The following is an 18998-nucleotide window of genomic DNA, read 5'->3' as shown; positions in this document are numbered from 1 at the left end:
TTCTACCCAGATGATGTAATTTTCAGTGTTTACTCCTTATTTTCAAAGACACATTAGCTGGAGCTAGCCTGGGAATGTGGGAAGAAGGAAAAGGAATGGGGCTTTTGAAACGTGTGGAATAAGGGTGTATTACATAGCAGGAGATTTTTACTAATAAGATCTCTAGGGAGTAAAAACAAAGCCGGTGTCTTCAAAAAACACAAAATCTAAAAATGTGAGAAATTTCAGGGGGAAATCTGATACGTCATTACCTTGAACTCACCTCAAAAGTGCATGAGCTGTTTTTCCAAAATATATATATTTTATTTATTTATTTATTTATTTTTTGTTAAATTGTTTCATTTGAACACTATCAAATATTCCACTAACTCCACAGTCTAATGCTCCACCACTGCAGCGAGCCACAAGCTCAAATGCCCATCAGCAGGAGCACTGGCCGTGATCTCTCCAGGTGGGTAGATGGCCGGCACAGGCCTGGGTGTGTTAGCTGGCACGGTGGGGATGGGAGGCTGGTGCTTTCCTCAGAGCATGTCGGCTGCGTAGTGGCACCACATTGGGTGGAGTTTAAAAAGAGGTGGTGTCTGGTTTGGTGTGTATCAGAGGAGACATGTACCTTCCAAGCGTCGGGGGAGAACTGCTAGTGCTGGGGGAGCTATGAAGGAGTGGGATTGTTAGCAGAACTGAATCTGCTGATCAAATTTGTGAGAGAAATAAAATGTTACCATATGATTTTACCTTTACTTTTACTGATTTAGCAAAGATCAGAGACACCGATCGGCATTTCTACACCAATATAAAAATCAATAATTAAATTCTGTTCACACACACCTCATCAATAGATAGAATTAGACAGAATTTGCCAAAAAATACCAACATGTGTATCTATATATCGGCCTGTCTACACAGATACACACACACACACACACACTATATATATATATATTTAATACAAGTAATTTTGGGTTTGCGTTGGTATTTTAAAGCTAATTCTGTCCGTCTACATGCATACATACATACAGATAGACAGATCGATAGGTAAATATACACACACACAATCATAAAATGTTTTATATTTATTACTGGTCATTGTGTTTTGGGTTTGTTTTGGTATTTTAAAGCTAATTCTGCCCCTCCGCCCTCCCTCCCTCAGTCACACAGACAGATCTATAGATATACATAGGTAAATATATAGCACACACATATATTTATTTAATATTTGTAATATTTATTTATACCATAATATTATAGTAGTTGTACATTTTCTATTTTAAAGCAAATTGTCTGTCTGTTCACACACACACACACACACACATACATATATAATAATTTAACCTTTCATATGTAATATCAAAGATTTATTTTAATTTTGGTATTTTAAAGCATATTTCTGTCTGTCTAGAGAGAGCACGTGTACGAATGAATGAAAGAATATATGAATGAATAAATCACATGCTCCTGTCTGACCACTGAGGCCACATGGCCACAAAATCAACATGTATCCAGTCTATGCCAACATGTAAAAGGGGGATAAACGTGGGTTGTGCGTTCACACAGCTCTAGAAACCCCCACAGCTCTAGAAACCCCCACGACTGGGTCACTTCACCTACCCACACAGGCTAAAGTCAAGACCTCACTGTCCTTTATAAACACACTGCTTCAGAAAGCAAGTGAGCAGATCTGCTGATCTGCCTAAACGTGTGCACGTCATGCACGTGGCCTCTCACAGCCACACCGCACTGTGTGTGTGTGAGTGTGTGTGTGTGTGTGTGTGGTCGAGGTTTGTGGAGCATCTATGCACGAGTACTGAAAGGAGGGAGGAGCCTCCTCTCCCTTCACCCACCACATGTTGCTGAATGCACCACACTGAGAGAGAGGACAATCAGTGCTAATTGGGAGTAGAAAGAGAGCACCCCCCCCTTCCTCCGCCCCCTCCCTCTCTGCACTAATTACAGCAGCAGGCCGCGAGGCAGCAGTCTGCCAGGCCTCCGCCTCGCCCCGCTCTTCCCAGCATCCCTCTGCTCAATTACAGCTCCCGCTCAATCCTTGCCTCCCTTTCCTCCCCCTGACAAACACACTCTCATTCTCGGCCCTGCAAAGCACGCGCACACACACACACACACACACACACACACACACACACACACACACACACACACATACACACTGCAGCACACAAACACACAGGCTGTGTATGCAGGTACAGAGAGATGCCAGTACACAGAGCTTCTACAACATAAAGCTCATCAGGGTTGGAGATAAGATGTTGGAGCTGTGGACACTGTTAGTAGCACACCTGTCAGCTGTATCCTTTAAAAAGGGGATCTGTGAACCACTCAGAAACCTCTGAATGGCTAAATACTTCTTTATACAGGATGAAACCCAGTTGTATATGGTTCCATTTTCACTTTTTGGCTGTAATGTGAATCAGACACTTGTTCTTTACATTATATCTGAATTTCATTAAGAACGGACCAATAGAACTGCTCCAAATTAGGCGGCATGGTGCCAACAAGTCCATGTAGTCCTATTCTATTGGCAGCACTTCTCTACAGGGACTAGACCAGCTGTGTGTGTGTGTGTGTGTGTGTGTGTGTGTGTGTGTGTGTGTGCATTTGCACATCTGTGTCAGCAACGGGTGCAGCTTAAAGCAGCTGAATGCATTCATTAGAAGGGGTGTCCACAAACATTTGGACATGTAGTGGATGATTTCTTCAGGGACTATTTGGCCTCAGAACACCCTAAAAAGTTCCCTTCTAGATCTTTGCGTGGCGCCACAGAGGAACCCGTGTTGGTTCCATAAAGAACCAGGTTTGTAGTTGTGAAGTTTCTTCATCAGAACCAATAGTGTTTCTTCTTTGATGGCAACAACCTTATATAGCACCTTTATTTCCAAGAGTGCATCAGGAATGGAAAGGGGGGGGGGGGGCATGGTGCCAAAATGCTCATGTTTGAGCGGTAGGTTCAGGTGTGTGTAAGCGCTGAATGCACTCATTAGAAGGGGTGTCCACAAACTTTTGGACACATAGTGTAACTCTGCCCAAACTAATGCTTATGTATTGATTTAAGCAGAATCCCATCAGATTCCAGCCATTCCCTACAATTCCCACATCGTTATCCAGCACAGTCCCAAAGGTTTATGCTGCACCTCTTGTTCGGGATACTTAACTGTAAATTCTGTAATTAATTAAAGACAGAAACACACCTAACGAACTCCCCCCATCTCTAATCTGCTCTCACTCGGCTTTTTTTTCCTGCCTCAGCAGTCTGAGCCCGTTCTCCGCTACTCTGCAAGCCGTTCAGGAGAACTCCCTCACCCTTCCCAGCGATAAACCAGGAGCGCCTGCGCACACACAGCTGTGACTCAGCTTATTAGGGCAGTGTGTGTGTGTGTGTGTGTGCAGTCCCCTCCTCACTAACCTGGTTTTGGCGTTCCCAGTGGTTGAGGCTGATGATCCGGCCGAGTCCTCGGACACGGAGCGCTGGAAGAGTGGGGAGAGCGCCGGCTCGTCTCTGGGGCTGAGGTCCAGCGGCTGAGGGAAGTCATCCTCATCTACCTCAGGCTCCACTTCTGTTGACCAACAGAGGAGAGAAAACACACACACACACACACACACACACACACATTAATTTACTTCAGAGCAGTGTTCCCAAACAGACATCAGCACAGCGCTCGCTTCCTGGTTTTGCCAACCGACGAGACGGCTTTGAGGAAGTGCTCCCTAAATTTTTCCGGGCCCTGGTTTGTTCGTTCGCGGCTGCACCGCTCTCACCAGTCTCTCTCGCGCCGGATTAGCACCCACAAAAGCAACAGCACAGGTACACATGTGAAAAACTCCCACGGAAAACATTTCCCACGGCATACACAAGCACACAATATACTGACAAAAGTATTTGGACACCTGCTCATTCATTGTTTCGTCGAAAACACATATATTTAAAAACACTTCTCCTGCTTTTGTTGGAGTAACTGTCTCTACCATACAGGAAGGAAGGCGTTCTACTACATTTTGGATGAGCACTGCTGTGAGGATTTGATTGTATCCAGCAACAAGTGTGTGTGGTCAGTGAGGTCAGGATGTTGGACTCCCAAACTCATCCAAAAAGTACCATCCATCATTCCAGAGAACACAGCTCTTCCACTGCTCCACAGCTCAATGCTGGGGGTCTTTATACCCCTCTACTAGCCCACGCCTGGCATTATTAGGCAGCATGGTGCCACTAGGTTCTGCAGGGAGCTCCTATTCTATGGGTAATACTTCTCTACAGGGACTAGACAAGCTGTGTGTGTGCATTCATGTCAGCAATGGATGCAACGTGAAGCAGCTGAATGCATTCATTAGAAGGGGTGTCCACTATATATATATATATATATATATATATATATATATATATATATATATATATATATATATGCCTAACTTTCTTGGGCAGGAAGCCCAGGATTGCAGTGCTGCAGCAGCAGGGGCCTTCAGATAATAACAATGCAGCCATGAAAATGCACAGACGTGTCCGTCATGCTGTGCAGCAAGAGTCAGTAAACAGGCATTGTTCCAGCTCCAAATTGAAGTTATTAGGCTTTAAAAGCCTTTAAAATACACGGCAACAGCCTCTTTAAATAAATAAATAAATAAATAAATAAATAAATAAAGGCCTTCAGGATGATCGTTTCTGACACATCAATGAGGGACCAGATTTAAGATTTCCAAATCAATGAAATTACAGACTAGACCACGGACGGGATGGGTGAATTATTGTCTGCAGTGGTTCGATTATCAATCATGCTGTCCTGCAGCACAAGACATGCCAGCCTGGTTACCAGGGAAACCTCATGTGAGCGCTATGGATTGGCAGCAAGAGTTGGGCTCGGAGGGTGGTGGTGGAGAATTGGGGGGTGGGTGGGATGAGGACTGTGCCTGAAGCGCAGAGCCAGTTTTCAGCTTATTCTTCCAAATAGGGCTGGAGCTCAGTCTAACGCTGTGGACGCACACGAGCTGTCAGTCATCTGGAGCAGGAGGCATTATGATGATGGGTGTCAGTGTGTCGATGGTAAACCGGTGAGGAGAGACGAGTCTATCTGGTTACGCTGGGGCACACGGAAAAATAAAGACTTACAGATAAACCAGCTCAACCCAGCTAACCAAAAGCACCAGATTTCACCAAATATGGAAGACTCCTGGGACTCCTATGCTTATATAGGTTACTACAATCTGATTGGCTGCTTTAAAAAGGAGGGAAAAAAGTGACGGCGTCGTCAAAAGCCTCACCTGTCTGTGCAAGGAAACAATACCAGCCTAAAAACACAAATGCACAAATGCCAAAAAATGTCCTTTGTAAAATCTGAAAGGCAGCTCGCCCCTCACGCCCCCTTTCACCCCCCACCTGAAAAATAAGCGATGCGTTTTTGTGTTTCACACAAAAGGAGTCACAAGAAGCTCCCACAATGGGCACCGTGACCTTTGGATCAACCTCCGAAGGGGACCAAAACAGCCTCTCTCATGGCAGACTTGTCCACACAGCACTTGTTAAACACGGCGTTTGAAAAGGCACTGTTTTTTCAGTGGGTTCTCCCATTACGGCAAAGAGCACCCACGTCAGGACCACGGCACAAAAGGGGGCAGCGGTTACAGCTCCGGGCTATTGATGACTGGGTCGTGGGTTCGAAACCTGGGCTCGGGATCATGCTGATGCTCTATTGACTGTAACGGGGGAGAACGGCGTCTCCATCATTCCCACTCCGGGCCGGAGCACTGCTGCTGCTACTGCACTATATGGAGTTTTGGTGGTGGAGCTGCAGGAGGAGAAGCTCTCTCCAGAACTGCTGCTGTGTAGCGCTGCGTAACCCATAGAGTCATATTAGTGTAAAATCCTGTAGTGTTACTCTACCACCTCAGCCCACATGCTGCTCCACCTTCAGCTTCTGGAGCTTCTCTCAGCTTGTCCAGAAATGCATGTGTACAGCTGTTCAATCAGAGGTATCAACTGCTTCTGGTTCTGTTGGGCCAAGAGATCACGTGACTGAAAAACATCTCCAGCACAGCCAGTACAGGAACATCAGCAAGGACTTGTTGGCCATTTCAGCGACAAAAAAAAAAAAACAAGAGCAGCAGGAGAGTAACGTCACTAATGAGCGCCATGCCCTTCCTGTAACGGGAATGATGTGGGAAATCCAATCACAAGCGCTCACAGGAGACGCACTTCACATGCCAGGCGTGAACCGCTATGTGTTTTAGTAACTATTTGTGATCTGATGACTTGAGACGCCTCTTATTGCCAGGTGTGAACGGTCTATAAAGGGGTCTATAAAGGGGTCTTTACTACAGAACTCTTGACAAACCTTTTTCACGAGTGTGGAGCACTCCTAGAGTACTCAGTACATCTAGAGGAACGATAAGTTTCATTAACCTTTTCTTACAAATGAACGGTCTTCAAGTACTGTGATATTACATTTTTGTCACATAATCGCCACCCACATACATACATACATATACATAAATACACATATATACATACATACATATACAAAGGTAGCATATACATACGTATACATGTATACACACACACACACACACACATATACACATATATATATATATATATATATATATATATATATATATACACACACACACACACACACACACACACACACACTGTAGTCATTTTTTATTTATTTATTAGTTTATTTTGGAAAGCAGTTATATATGTATATATAATATAGTATATACACTGTATACAATATGTGTGTGTTTATATGTATGTATGTATGTATGTATATGTATATATGTGTATTTATGTATATGTATTATATATATATATATATATATATATATATATAATGGCAGCGATGAAAAACATGCATTCCATTATTCCAAATTCTCCCATTTTCTTTCTGAATAATTCTGGATGAATCGACCAATAGAAATGCTCCAAATGACCTGGAATAGACTCCTTTTAACATTGACTTCCATTTAGAGTCAAGACCATTTTTGTCTTCTCCTGTAAAGTCACCATTTTGGAGATCTAGGTTTTTCATTGCACAGCGACTAAAATTATATATATATATAAAAATCATAGATGTTTAGTTTTGACTGAAATTTGAAGCTGATCTGTACGAATGTATTTATTAACTCCAGAAGCGCAGTTTTCAGGTGATGCTAGAGTGCTTATGAACTGCTGTAACGTGGATAAATACTGACCATCAGTCCATGTATGCAGATTACTGGCCACACTGAGAGTACTGTGTGCATGCAAACGCAGACAGGGCTGCAGAGCTGCATCTCAAAGCGAGCTCCCGGGCTGTCCTTACAGACCCTACCTGGAGACGCTCAGCGCTTTTTATTTTTCTCTTTCTTTAGTTATGGAAGCGGAGGAGGGGCAGCTGCACTTTCATGTCATTATAACTCTCAGTCAGGGATTCAGAACACTTCCATAAATCAGCCCCGCTTCCTCACGCTCCACTACCTGACCGAAAAAAAAAGAAAAAAAGAGGGGGAGACTAAAATGAGTTGTTTTGAATTGGTGACCCAGAAGTGATTTGCGGTCACTCATTAAAAGAACTACCGGGATTTTCTTTCCGACCCCCTCAGGAACATTTTACTCTGGACAAGCAGAGGGAAAAAAAATCCAGTAGTCTGTAGGACCACTGAAGCATTCACTACCTCCTCATTTCTACGCCATTCGACATTGAGTGGACACAAAAAGACGTCCCTGCAGCGGACACGGAGCGGCTCTTTATTACAGACCCGTGTGAGAGAGAGATTCAGGCCAGAGGGAAGTGAACAGAAGATCACGACCACGAGGACCATAAACATCGTCCTGCCCTGCAATATACTCTGGCTAAACAACACCCCCGCCCCCCACCACCCTCCTCCTCCTCCTCCTCCTCAATTCCCTCCACTCTTTCTCCCCATTTAGGAAAGGAAAATCCTCTTTCTCCGACCGTTCTCCCTCGAAAAATCCCACGGGACGACACGGACGGACTCCAGAGTGTAATTAATAGCCAGGAAACTAATCTCCTCAAGCAGCTTTTGTGAGACTGGGAAAAAGAAATCCACACGTCACAAGCCGTGATGGCGGCGCCCGCGGTGGAGGAGAAAGGGGTCAGAGTTAAGAGTCGCCCTGTTTAGTTTAAGACTGGGAGATAAGAGGTTGTTTAAGCAGCAGATCTGGAGATGGTGGTGATGCAGTCTGCTGGTCAATCTGCTACATTTATCCAGACTCGCCCTCAACGGTCAGAAGAGCGTGGCTGATGACCGGGTTGTGTAGAAGTGACCGAACCCCCTACTGTATCATTTGAAGCTCCCTCTTGGTGGCTGTAATCGAGCAGATGTTCAACAACTCCCAGCGAGAGCTAGCCTGGCTAAAGTACAGCCTCCAAACATGGTGGCGGTACTTTCACACAATGTCACAAACAAGCTCCTCAAATAAAAGCCAAAGAAAACACTGAGAAAACTACATTCCCCTATAAGTACACTATCTGGACAAAAGTTTTGGGACACCTGCTCATCATTCATTGTTTCTTCTGAAGTCGAGGATATTAAAAGGATATTAACTGTCTCTACTGTCCAGAAAGGAAGACTTTCTCTGCAACAACAAAACCAAGCATCGGAAGTGGATCAGGCTTTAAAAATACATGGACCGGCCCTGATTCAGAGTCATGGGATCGAATCGGGACGTCCCTAATAAGTACTAAATATGTTTAAACGTTATTACACCCTGACCAAGCACTTCATTAGGAACTAGGGTTACAAACACTGGGTAGGGCATCATTCTCCCTCACAAAACAGCCTCAATTTCACGAGACGTTGGAGACATTCCTGTGATTCTGCTGAACTTTCAGACTTTCTACCACATCTATGTTCTACTGGATTCAGATCCAATGGGGATCTAGGAAGGCCATCGGAAAATACTGGGCTTATTATCATGCTCATGAAACCAGTTTAAGGGCATTTTCACACTCGTCCCGAATACATAAGTCAGTACTAAAGCTGGGCAACATATATGATATGATATGAACATGATATGCTTAGAAAACCATATTGTATATTATGATATATATATATTAGAGAGAGAGAGGATATCATTAGTGCTTTAAGAACACTGATAATCACTGTACTCAGTACGTGAGAGTACTTGAATAGTAGTTTTTAAGAATCTGGCTACTGATGCACTTGTCTGCAATCATGTATATCGTAGTTAATATCGTGCATCAAGAAAATGTATTTAAACACAGTGATAATATATTTACCATACCGCCCATTGGTTGGCATTACTGTGACTGAGGGCTGATTGGTTGGCATTACTGTGACTGAGGGCTGATTGGTTGGCATTACTGTGACTGAGGGCTGATTGGTTGGCATTACTGTGACTGAGGGCTGATTGGGCTTATAGACTGAACTGAATTCAATACTGTAGATTGATTGATTGTGCAATTTCTAACATTCCTTTTTAACAAAATGGTAAGACCTAGCTTTATCTGTTTATTGCTTTCACCAATTCTCCTTGGATACGAACACTCAAGCATTGAAGAACAGCACTTTCCTGGAATCAAGGCATTTCACCATGAAGGAACACCTGCTAACAAGGAGTCTTTCCCGTAAGAGAAGTTTTTTTTAGCCATGCAGGCGATTAGCTGAAGCAGTCATGTGCCAAAATGAGCCAATCAATCATGTAACCCCATACACAGCTTTCACACCTGACCAATAATACAGAACTCTCAGAACAATCGTTATGATGCTAGATGTAGCCTTTAGAGGATGGGTAAACTGTGGACATGAAGGGAAGCATAGGGTCAGCAACCAGCCTCAAAGGGGCTGCGGTATTCTAGCAATTACTGATTGGTATTAACGGCCCCAAATATCCCAGTTCTAAACCCAGGAACCAAATAGAAACTGCTTCGCCTTTATAGTTGAAAAGAATTGCTCATTAAAGTCTGGAGCATTTCGGCTAGTCTTCACAAGATACGTCACATCAGTTGTATCCAGTTCTGTATATTTACGTCTTAAAAATGTACAAAAATTGCCCCCCCTCAGAGTTAGTTCTGTGAGAGTTAGCTTTCAGCCTTCAGGCCACGCAGATCTGAGGCTATTTTTTTTGGGAGGGGGCGTTAGAAGTGCAGAATCCCACTAAAGCCCAAGGCCTTGAGGGAGGGGAGGGGAGGGGGGCAATGATGCTTGGAGGATGACAATCTGCTCTTGCATATCACAGTAGCCGAAGACCGTCTGGTTACAACTGGCCAAACAATATGGACTTGAACTGCTGTAATATGGAAGACTGACCGAGCAGATCCAGAAATACAGAACATTAAAGAGTCTCAGAACCTCTCTGCTAAGCAGCCACTTGTCCAGGATGTCAGACGTGATGCCAGGGTTGAAATAACAACAGAGACCGAAGTGGAGGAACTCCAGTGAGTGTGGGTACGTGTGAAGCAGGAGATGTTAAAAGCTTTCAGGCGGCGTTAGTCACCCACCATCTCGCCACGGACACCTCAGACTGGCACCGAAAAGGCCAACGCGGGGGGCGCCAACGAATTCGGCCATCTAAGAACTTAATTTTACCGAAAAGTCTGAAGCAGAGAGCAACGGCAGATCATTCTCTATGGAGACGAATTCTTATTGCCTGAGGTTTCCATGTAAGACGGAGCAGATCATCAGAAGAGAAGGAAGGTCGTCGTCAGTTGAAAGTTCTATACTCTGCTTATTCGTCTATTCAACACTCTACTGAAACTCAAGCCTGGGTTTTGTTTTTTACAGGGAGGTGGGGTAACGCCTGAAAATGTTAATGACTGACTTGCATGGGATAAGAAATCCTGGTGTAAATGGCAGAGATGGGAGTGGCTCCTTAATTCACTCATCACCACCCGACAAAATATCTATCCATGTGACCTTCCTTTCTGAGAGTGTAGGAGAGCAGACTGTTAATTAGCCAGATTTTTAAAAACTTTTTCTTTTTTATTATTTAATAATTGGTCTATTTTTATTTTTTTGGCTCTTTTTTTCTCCCAAATTTGGCGCTGCCAATCAACCCACCCGTTCGTAGCTCTCCCTAGTACTAGCAATGCTCCGGACACTTGGAGGGTAAGGACTTAACACACGTCTCCTCCGAAACATCGCCACAGTTAGCCATCCTCGTTTTTTTAACTACCGCTGGTGCAGCACTGCCGGACACCCTCGGCCTCAGGTCCTCGGCTCCACCGCACCAGCTCACAGACACCCGTGCTGGCTAATACTGCTTTTAGGGGTGAGGACACCATCAGAGAGCGCCATCTACCCACCTGGAGAGAGAACGGGCAATTGCGCTCTTTTGGACTACGGACGCTGATGGCAAGGCGGCATGGCTCGGGATTCGAAGTCGCAACCCCTCAGACCATAGCGGCAGCATGAGAGCCTCAAGTCTTGAAGGTTTCCCGGTCGTACAGGACAACTCACACAAACTCCTGTAGTGGAGGAGTTACTATCGTGCCACTTTGCAAGAGAATAAATGAATATGGGGTATAATATTTTTACAGCCCATTCTTTACTAATGCGAGAGAGCACAGTCTAAAACACTGCGGTTCGGTCATAGCGTGTGATCTCTAGGCATCCATAGCCATTGGTTTATTTGTCAGTGGGGAAGTGTGAGATACCAAGGCTTTTAAAATCTACCATAACTTAAATTTGCAAAGTTTACCCAAGGCTTAAGCGGAGCAACCGGTCCTTTTCACCAAGAGCGACGCCATAGAACCACTACTGGTTCCATAAAGACCCATATTTGTAAAGGAGATTTTCTGCAGGTTCTTAATAGAAACAAAGAACTTCTATTATACCTCCATTTTAAAGACTGTCGACCCCCAAATATGAATAATAATAATAATTAAAAGATACCCGTGTGTCTGGTAGCCCAGTTTTCACACTCAGAACACAGTTCATCACTGGAATATCTTCACTGGTAATTCACGTATGTCCTGTTAAGGTCGTAAGAGAGAGGAACCTTGACGTCCTCAGCAGTTTTTCACTCCTGAATTTTGTCATTTGCAAAAAACGCAAAAATGGCAGCATAAAAACAAAAGCTGCAAGTGCAGCCAAACAAGTGCGAAGGACACTACTTCTGCCGACCTGGTCGAAATATCAATCCCCAAAATGAAAAAACACTAAACATACAAGATGCCCACCCCCAAATCCCCCACAGGAACGGACCAACATGCCCACAGCCAGTCTCCTGAGAGACTCCGAAAGTTTGGAGCTGCTAGAAATGAACCATATCCCCTCACCCATCTCTGGTGTGATGTCGGTCTCTGGCGGCTGTGTGGCGTCCATCCCGTCCATGCTGTCCTCATCGTCGGGTGGGGCTCTGCCTCGGCTACGAGACCTGAAAGACAGAGTTTTAGACATTTTAATGCCTTCGCGTCCCACCAGAGGAAGGGGACGTTCTCGAATTCCAGGATCAGATTCCTAAAGGCAGTAAAGTCTTTGGTGGAGAGTCAAAATCAGAGGTCTTAGAGAATCTAATGAGACGCCGCTCTCCAGAATTCACAGAGTGGAACACTACAAGGCCCCCCATTCAAGGGCAGCATGGGATGAAGCTCAATTTCATACGCTACACGTTGGAAGAGGTACCGACGGTGTTCATTCAGAGCATCATTACAGTCGGACTGTCACGATTACGACGCTAGCCGTGAGTTAGCTAGCATTAGCTAGACTTGCACTACAACTAGGCAAATGCAGAGTTAGCTAGCAACATTAGCCAGCCTAGAAGTTGTAGTGCAAAACTAAAGACGGTCATATAATAATTATTATGAGACGCCGCAAACGTCCTAGTCCTGACTTAGCAACACAGCAAATAGGTGGGGGGATGGGGGTCTGTAACCGATCTAACGGGTATCGGGCCTTGGTAACCATTTGGCCCTGTAGTGGAAAAAAAGACCAACAGCAGTTTCAGTGGTGAAACTCTACAGCTAATTGTTTTAGTCGAGGCAAAGGCCAAAATATTATTGGATATTACCCAACAAATATTCCAATATTTACTAGACTGGACGACCCCCAGGTGGGCCAGCGGACGAAGGGCGCCGTCACTATGATCAGAGAATCGCTGGGTCGAATCCCGGTCCTGCTGCTAGCTATCTGCAGCAGAGGCCCAGAGAGAGAGTGCACGACTGGCCTTACTCTCCCCAGGGTGGGTAGATGGCGCTCTCTCGCCACATCGCTTCGCTGCGGTACTGGACGTCGCTGGGGTCTGCGGGCTGGTGTGTTGGAGGCGGGTATGTGGAGCTTCCCTCCAGGCGTGTTGGTCGGTTGGCAGTAGTTCGAGAAATGAGTGGCTTGACTGAGCATGTGTCGGAGGGGGCGTGTGCTGGTCTTCCCCTTACCGGTGTCGGGGGCGTTGCGTGCGATGGGGTTGGGGGAGTACGTTGGGTAATTGGTGGTCCAAATTGGGGAACAAATTGGCAAAAAAACCTGATAATGTTTTAAAACATTAATATTTACGAGACTGAAACTTTACAGCTTAATAAACCTCGTTTTAAAACCTTCAATGAAAATCCTTCTACATTATTTAAATAAGAAAAGGAAGGTATTTAAAGAAGTGGGCTCCAACCCTCCTCCTGGAGAGCCCACGTCTCCCTCACGTTTCAACTCCAACCCATATCCAACACCACATTCAGTCCATTGAGGTCTTCTGAAGACAGTAATTCGTTGGATCAGGTGGTGTGGATTAGGGTTGGATCTTGTCCATGATGGAAAATCTCCCGCAGATGGATCATTGAAGAACCTTTAAAAGTTTCTATACGGCGCCAAAAAGGGTTTCACCATAATTATGAGCAAAGACCTGCTGTTTAGTACTACAGCGATTACAACAGCTCAGACCCGTCGAGACATGGACTCCACAAGACCCATGAAGGCGTCCTGTGGTATCTGGCACCAAGACTTTAAATTGTGAGGTTGGGCCTCCATGAGCATCACTGAGCCAGTTCTCCAGTCGTCCCTTTGGAGCACTCTTGGTAGGTCCTGAACACTGTATACTGGGAACACCGTACAAGACCTGCAGATGTTCTGATCCAGTCTTCACAGTTTGGTTCTTGTCAAAGTGTCTCAGATTCTCAAGCTTGTATATTTCACCTGCTTTTAACACCATCATCACCTGCAAGAACTGTCTGTAACGAAGATAATCAAACGTTTGTCCACTTCCCCTGATGGTGGTTTTAATGTTATGGCAGATCTGTGTTCCAAAGAGTTCACGTTTGGTCTTGGTGGGTCGACGGCTAAAAGCTAAAATTAAAAGAACATTTAAAATAATGTGTGTACTGGCAAGAACCCAGCCATACGATATGCACCACGATACAGCGGTCACAATTTAATATACTGTAATAAACACTGATTGGCCATAACATTAAAACCACTGACTGGTGAAGTGATCTACAGTGGTATCGGGTCAAGGCAACAGCAAACGAACAGTCAGTTCTTGAAGGTGATGGAGGTGTTAAAAGCAGGAAAAATGGTCAAGCGTAAGACAAGAACCAAACTGTGATGTTCTAGACAATGACTGGGAGGGTGGGTCTTGTGGGTGTTCCCTGCAGTGGTCAGTACCTACCAAAAGTGCTCCAAGAAAGGACAACTGGTGAACCAGTGATCGGGTCATTGGCAACTAAGGCTAATTAATCCATGGAGGTCCCACTTTACAATTACCAGGACTTAAATGATGTGCTGCTAATGTCATGGTGCGAGAGACCACAGGACGCCTTCAGAGGTCTTGTGGAGGCCATGCCTCGACCGGTGCTAATGTTATGGCTGATCAGAGTACTGCGATGCTGTAAGCAAGACTATATACTGTAATTCTGTTAAATGAAATGAAACTAAATGAAAAGAAATCTGGGTTAGTTTAATAGGAATAACACTGCATAAGAAAACTAACAGTATCCAAATCTACCCTTTATTTTAAATAACATGTTATCACAAAACTAACAGTATACCAAAATGTACCTTTATCTTGGAATAACATTATATAACAAAGCCAACAGTATCCAAATCTAACCTTCATCTAGGGAGTAACATGTTATAAAGGCAACTATATTCAAATCTAACCTTCATCTTGGGAATAACATGTTACAACAAGGCCAACGGTATACAAATCTAACCTTTATCTCAGGAATAACATGTCATAAAGCCAATAGTATCCAAATCTAACCTTCATCTTGGGAATAACATGTCATAAAAGCAACAGTATTCAAATCTAACCTTTATCTCAGGAATAACATGTCAAAGCCAACGGTATCCAAATCTAAACATCTCGGAATAACATGTTATAAACCAACAGTACACAAATCTAACCTTTATCTTGGGCATAACATGTCATAAAACCAACAGTATCTTTATCTAATCTTCATCTTGGGAATAACATGTCATAAAAGCAACAGTATTCAAATCTAACCTTTATCTTGGGAATAACATGTCAAAGCCAACGGTATCCACATCTAAACATCTCAGAATAACATGTTATAAAAACCAACAATACACAAATCTAACCTTCATCTTGGGAATAACATTCCAAAGCCAACAGTATCCAAACCAAACCTTTATCGTAGGAATAACATGTCATAAGGCCATTAAATTCTAACCTTTATCGTAGGAATAACATGTCATAAGGCCATTAAATTCTAACCTTTATCGTAGGAATAACATGTCAAAGCCAACGGCATCCAAATCTAACCTTCATCTTGGGAATAACATGTTACAACAAGGCCAACGGTATACAAATCTAACCTTTATCTCAGGAATAACATGTCATAAAGCCAATAGTATCCAAATCTAACCTTCATCTTGGGAATAACATGTCATAAAAGCAACAGTATTCAAATCTAACCTTTATCTCAGGAATAACATGTCAAAGCCAACGGTATCCAAATCTAAACATCTCGGAATAACATGTTATAAACCAACAGTACACAAATCTAACCTTTATCTTGGGCATAACATGTCATAAAACCAACAGTATCTTTATCTAATCTTCATCTTGGGAATAACATGTCATAAAAGCAACAGTATTCAAATCTAACCTTTATCTTGGGAATAACATGTCAAAGCCAACGGTATCCACATCTAAACATCTCAGAATAACATGTTATAAAAACCAACAATACACAAATCTAACCTTCATCTTGGGAATAACATTCCAAAGCCAACAGTATCCAAACCAAACCTTTATCGTAGGAATAACATGTCATAAGGCCATTAAATTCTAACCTTTATCGTAGGAATAACATGTCATAAGGCCATTAAATTCTAACCTTTATCGTAGGAATAACATGTCAAAGCCAACGGCATCCAAATCTAACCTTTATCTCGGAATAACATGTTATAAAGCCAAGAGTATCAAATTGAACCATTATCTTGGGAATAACATGTTATTTAAAAAAATAAACAAATAAGGGTAACCAAACCAAACCCTCTTCTTGGAATAACATGTTATAACAAAGCTAACAGTATCTAAATATTTATCTGGGAAATAACATGTCAAATCTAACAGTCTCCAAATCAAACGTTTACTTTGGGAACAAGATGATCCAACAAAAGTGACTAGCACCAACACTAACCCTAGTTCCAATCTCAACCCCAACACTGCTGATATCAACAGTCTTCAGTTTGAGAGATCACGGATTAGGTAACGAGGACCTGCAGAACAGAAGGGGAACTTATAATCATCACAAATTGGTTGCATTAGATCAACAAGGCCTCCTTTTCACCCTGAGAGACTCTAGAACGGCGGACCCTGTTGAGCGCCTCGCTGCTGGTGAGCTGCTCGGTGCTTTCCTCCTGTAGCTGTGTGAGCGGGTGTGTGGCGCTCAGCCTCCCCTCCACTTCCCTCCCCACCCCCAGCTCGTATTAAGCGACGCCGTCAGCACGGGTGTCGCAGCCAGCCGAGCAGCCAATGAAGACCCTCCGCCTGCAGCGAGCGCTCAGCTGCTCGTCGCCATGGCTACCAAACCTAGTGTTCCTTACAACACGCTCCAGGGCCGCGAGCTCAGCGAAAGAGCATCTGAACAGGAGAAGAAGCAAGGAGAGGTGAGAGAGGCTGAAGAACCGACTCCGAGCGCTGGAAACTAAACAGCGTGAGGAACAATAAAGCAGCGCTGGGGGGGCTGAGCATTTTACAAAGATCACAGGGGGTCCGATGACGTTGATGAAGTTCAGGAGTCGGGGTGTGCAAGAGATTTGGGCTGGAGTTGAAACCTGCAGAGTTGGAGACCACATCCAACATCCTGACCTCACTAACGCTTTTGTGGCAGGATGCAATCAAATCCTAACAGCAATGCTCCTCCAAAACCCAGCGGAAAGTCTTCTCCTCTGGACAGTAGAGACTCCAGCGAAAGCAGGAGAAACTCTTTAAAACCCTTAATTTTAGAAGAAACAATGAAAAGAGCAGCTGTCCCAATACTTTTGTCAACATAGTGTATGAGCTCGTGGCTAGAGCATTAGTGGTGGACATTAAAGCTCGACTTGCTCTTCCTTCAGAACTAGCCGCCCCTCGAAACCAAGGAAACCCGGGACAACAGCAGATTAAATGGGTCTAACGTGGCCGTTCTCTGCCGGCACAGAGCATTGTGGGTAAAACGCGAGGCATCAGATGTCCAGTGTAAGGTTTCTGGACGGAGACGGATCCTGCCTCTGCGCCTGGCGCCCAGCGCGCTGATCAATGACCTACATCATTGAAAATGCAGGCCATTGTGCTGTGCCTGGAACAGGTTTAATCCAGGTCAACGACCCCCCTCCGCTGTTCCCCGATACATGTTACATCAGAGATCGCTCCAAAAGCGACATGGCCGGCCAGGGGCTAGCCAACACCACGGCCAGCGTCTGGCCTTTGAGGTCGGAGAGAAACCGTAATAGCTGGACTGCGTCTCGTGGTTTCACACCTACACTCAAAGCAGAGCTCCATATTCAAACCCATTCATCCAGCAGGGGTCACAAATAGGGCTGCAAAGGGGTGGGAGACATGTACGATAAATTTCCAGTAAATTACCGGCAACTTTCTGTAAAGTTTCCATGGAAATTTTGGGAAATTAGGCAAATTATTGGAATTAATATGAAATAAAGGAACTATATGATACACTATCATCAATGCACTGTTAATTTTCTGGTCAACAGCAGACATGAAGGCATAACAATACAAATAATAACTATTACATAGTTAGTTCCAAGCAGAACTTTATAAATGCTTAACTCTTTCATTAAACAAACAAAAGTTCAATTAAAAAAACAACCAAAAGTTAAATAAAATCAAAAGTTCAATTTTTTTTAAAAATCTAAAATTAAATAAAAAAAAACAATCCAAAGTTTAATAAAAATAATCAAAAGTTCAATTTAAAAAAAGTTAAACAATCAAAAGTTCAATTAAAAAAACAACCAAAAGTTCAATAAATTTTTTTTAAATTTAAAAATTAATAAAAATAATCAAAAGTTCAATAAAAAAAAAAAATCAAAAGTTTTTTTGTATTAAACGTTTGATTATTTATTATTGATTTTTGATTATTTTTATTGAACTTTGGATTGTTTTTGTATTAATCAAAAGTTAAAAAAAAATAATAAAAAATCAAAAGAGCACAACTCCCAGCCCTGGTAAACTGGTCTGAAATATTATAGCTCATTAAGCTTTTCTGATTTACCAGACATCGAGAAACTGAGATCACAGCTTGATTTAATAGTTGCATAAATGTTTTAATAAAAATATGAACCTTGTCAAAATATTACCTGAAGTCCTTTAGTCCAAATTTATGCTTTCGGTAGTGGCGAGTGTCCAGTTTCTAGAAATCATCTGGGCATATGCTGTACACGTGATGGAGGAATGTACAGTGAATGCAGGGGGTGTGGTCTTCTCAATAGCCCTGCAGTGTGTAATGTGCCATGTGCCTGGGATTGAGCAGCAGCTTTGCTATTCAACTGTTTTGGCATCGTAGCTAATTATTTTAGCTGAGATTCTGCTTTAGTAGATATTTTACCAACTATATGCAAATTTCTCACATCTAGCTTCA

At 43.4% G+C, this 18998-nt stretch overlaps 1 protein-coding gene across 9 annotated transcripts in view; it reads right to left on the bottom strand.

The window, feature by feature from the left end:
• The window catches only part of kmt2ca (lysine (K)-specific methyltransferase 2Ca), a 197845-nt gene that overhangs the window by 147422 nt on the left and 31425 nt on the right, over positions 1 to 18998 (bottom strand). For 8 of the 9 annotated variants that reach the window (XM_072679281.1, XM_072679283.1, XM_072679288.1 and 5 more), the window contains exons 3-4: positions 12249 to 12346; positions 3419 to 3569 (exon numbers count right to left, since the gene is read on the bottom strand). In XM_072679281.1, coding sequence (XP_072535382.1) covers positions 3419 to 3569; positions 12249 to 12346 — 249 coding nt within the window. Of the gene's footprint in view, positions 1 to 3418; positions 3570 to 12248; positions 12347 to 16712; positions 16789 to 18998 lie in introns of those variants that run through there. The other variant, XM_072679289.1, reaches the window with a different exon arrangement.

This window comes from Salminus brasiliensis, chromosome 5, assembly GCF_030463535.1.
Source record: "Salminus brasiliensis chromosome 5, fSalBra1.hap2, whole genome shotgun sequence".
NCBI classification, from domain to species: Eukaryota; Metazoa; Chordata; class Actinopteri; order Characiformes; family Bryconidae; genus Salminus; species Salminus brasiliensis.
The sequence above is the reverse complement of the archived record's forward strand: the minus strand, read 5'-3'. Positions and strand labels throughout refer to the sequence as shown.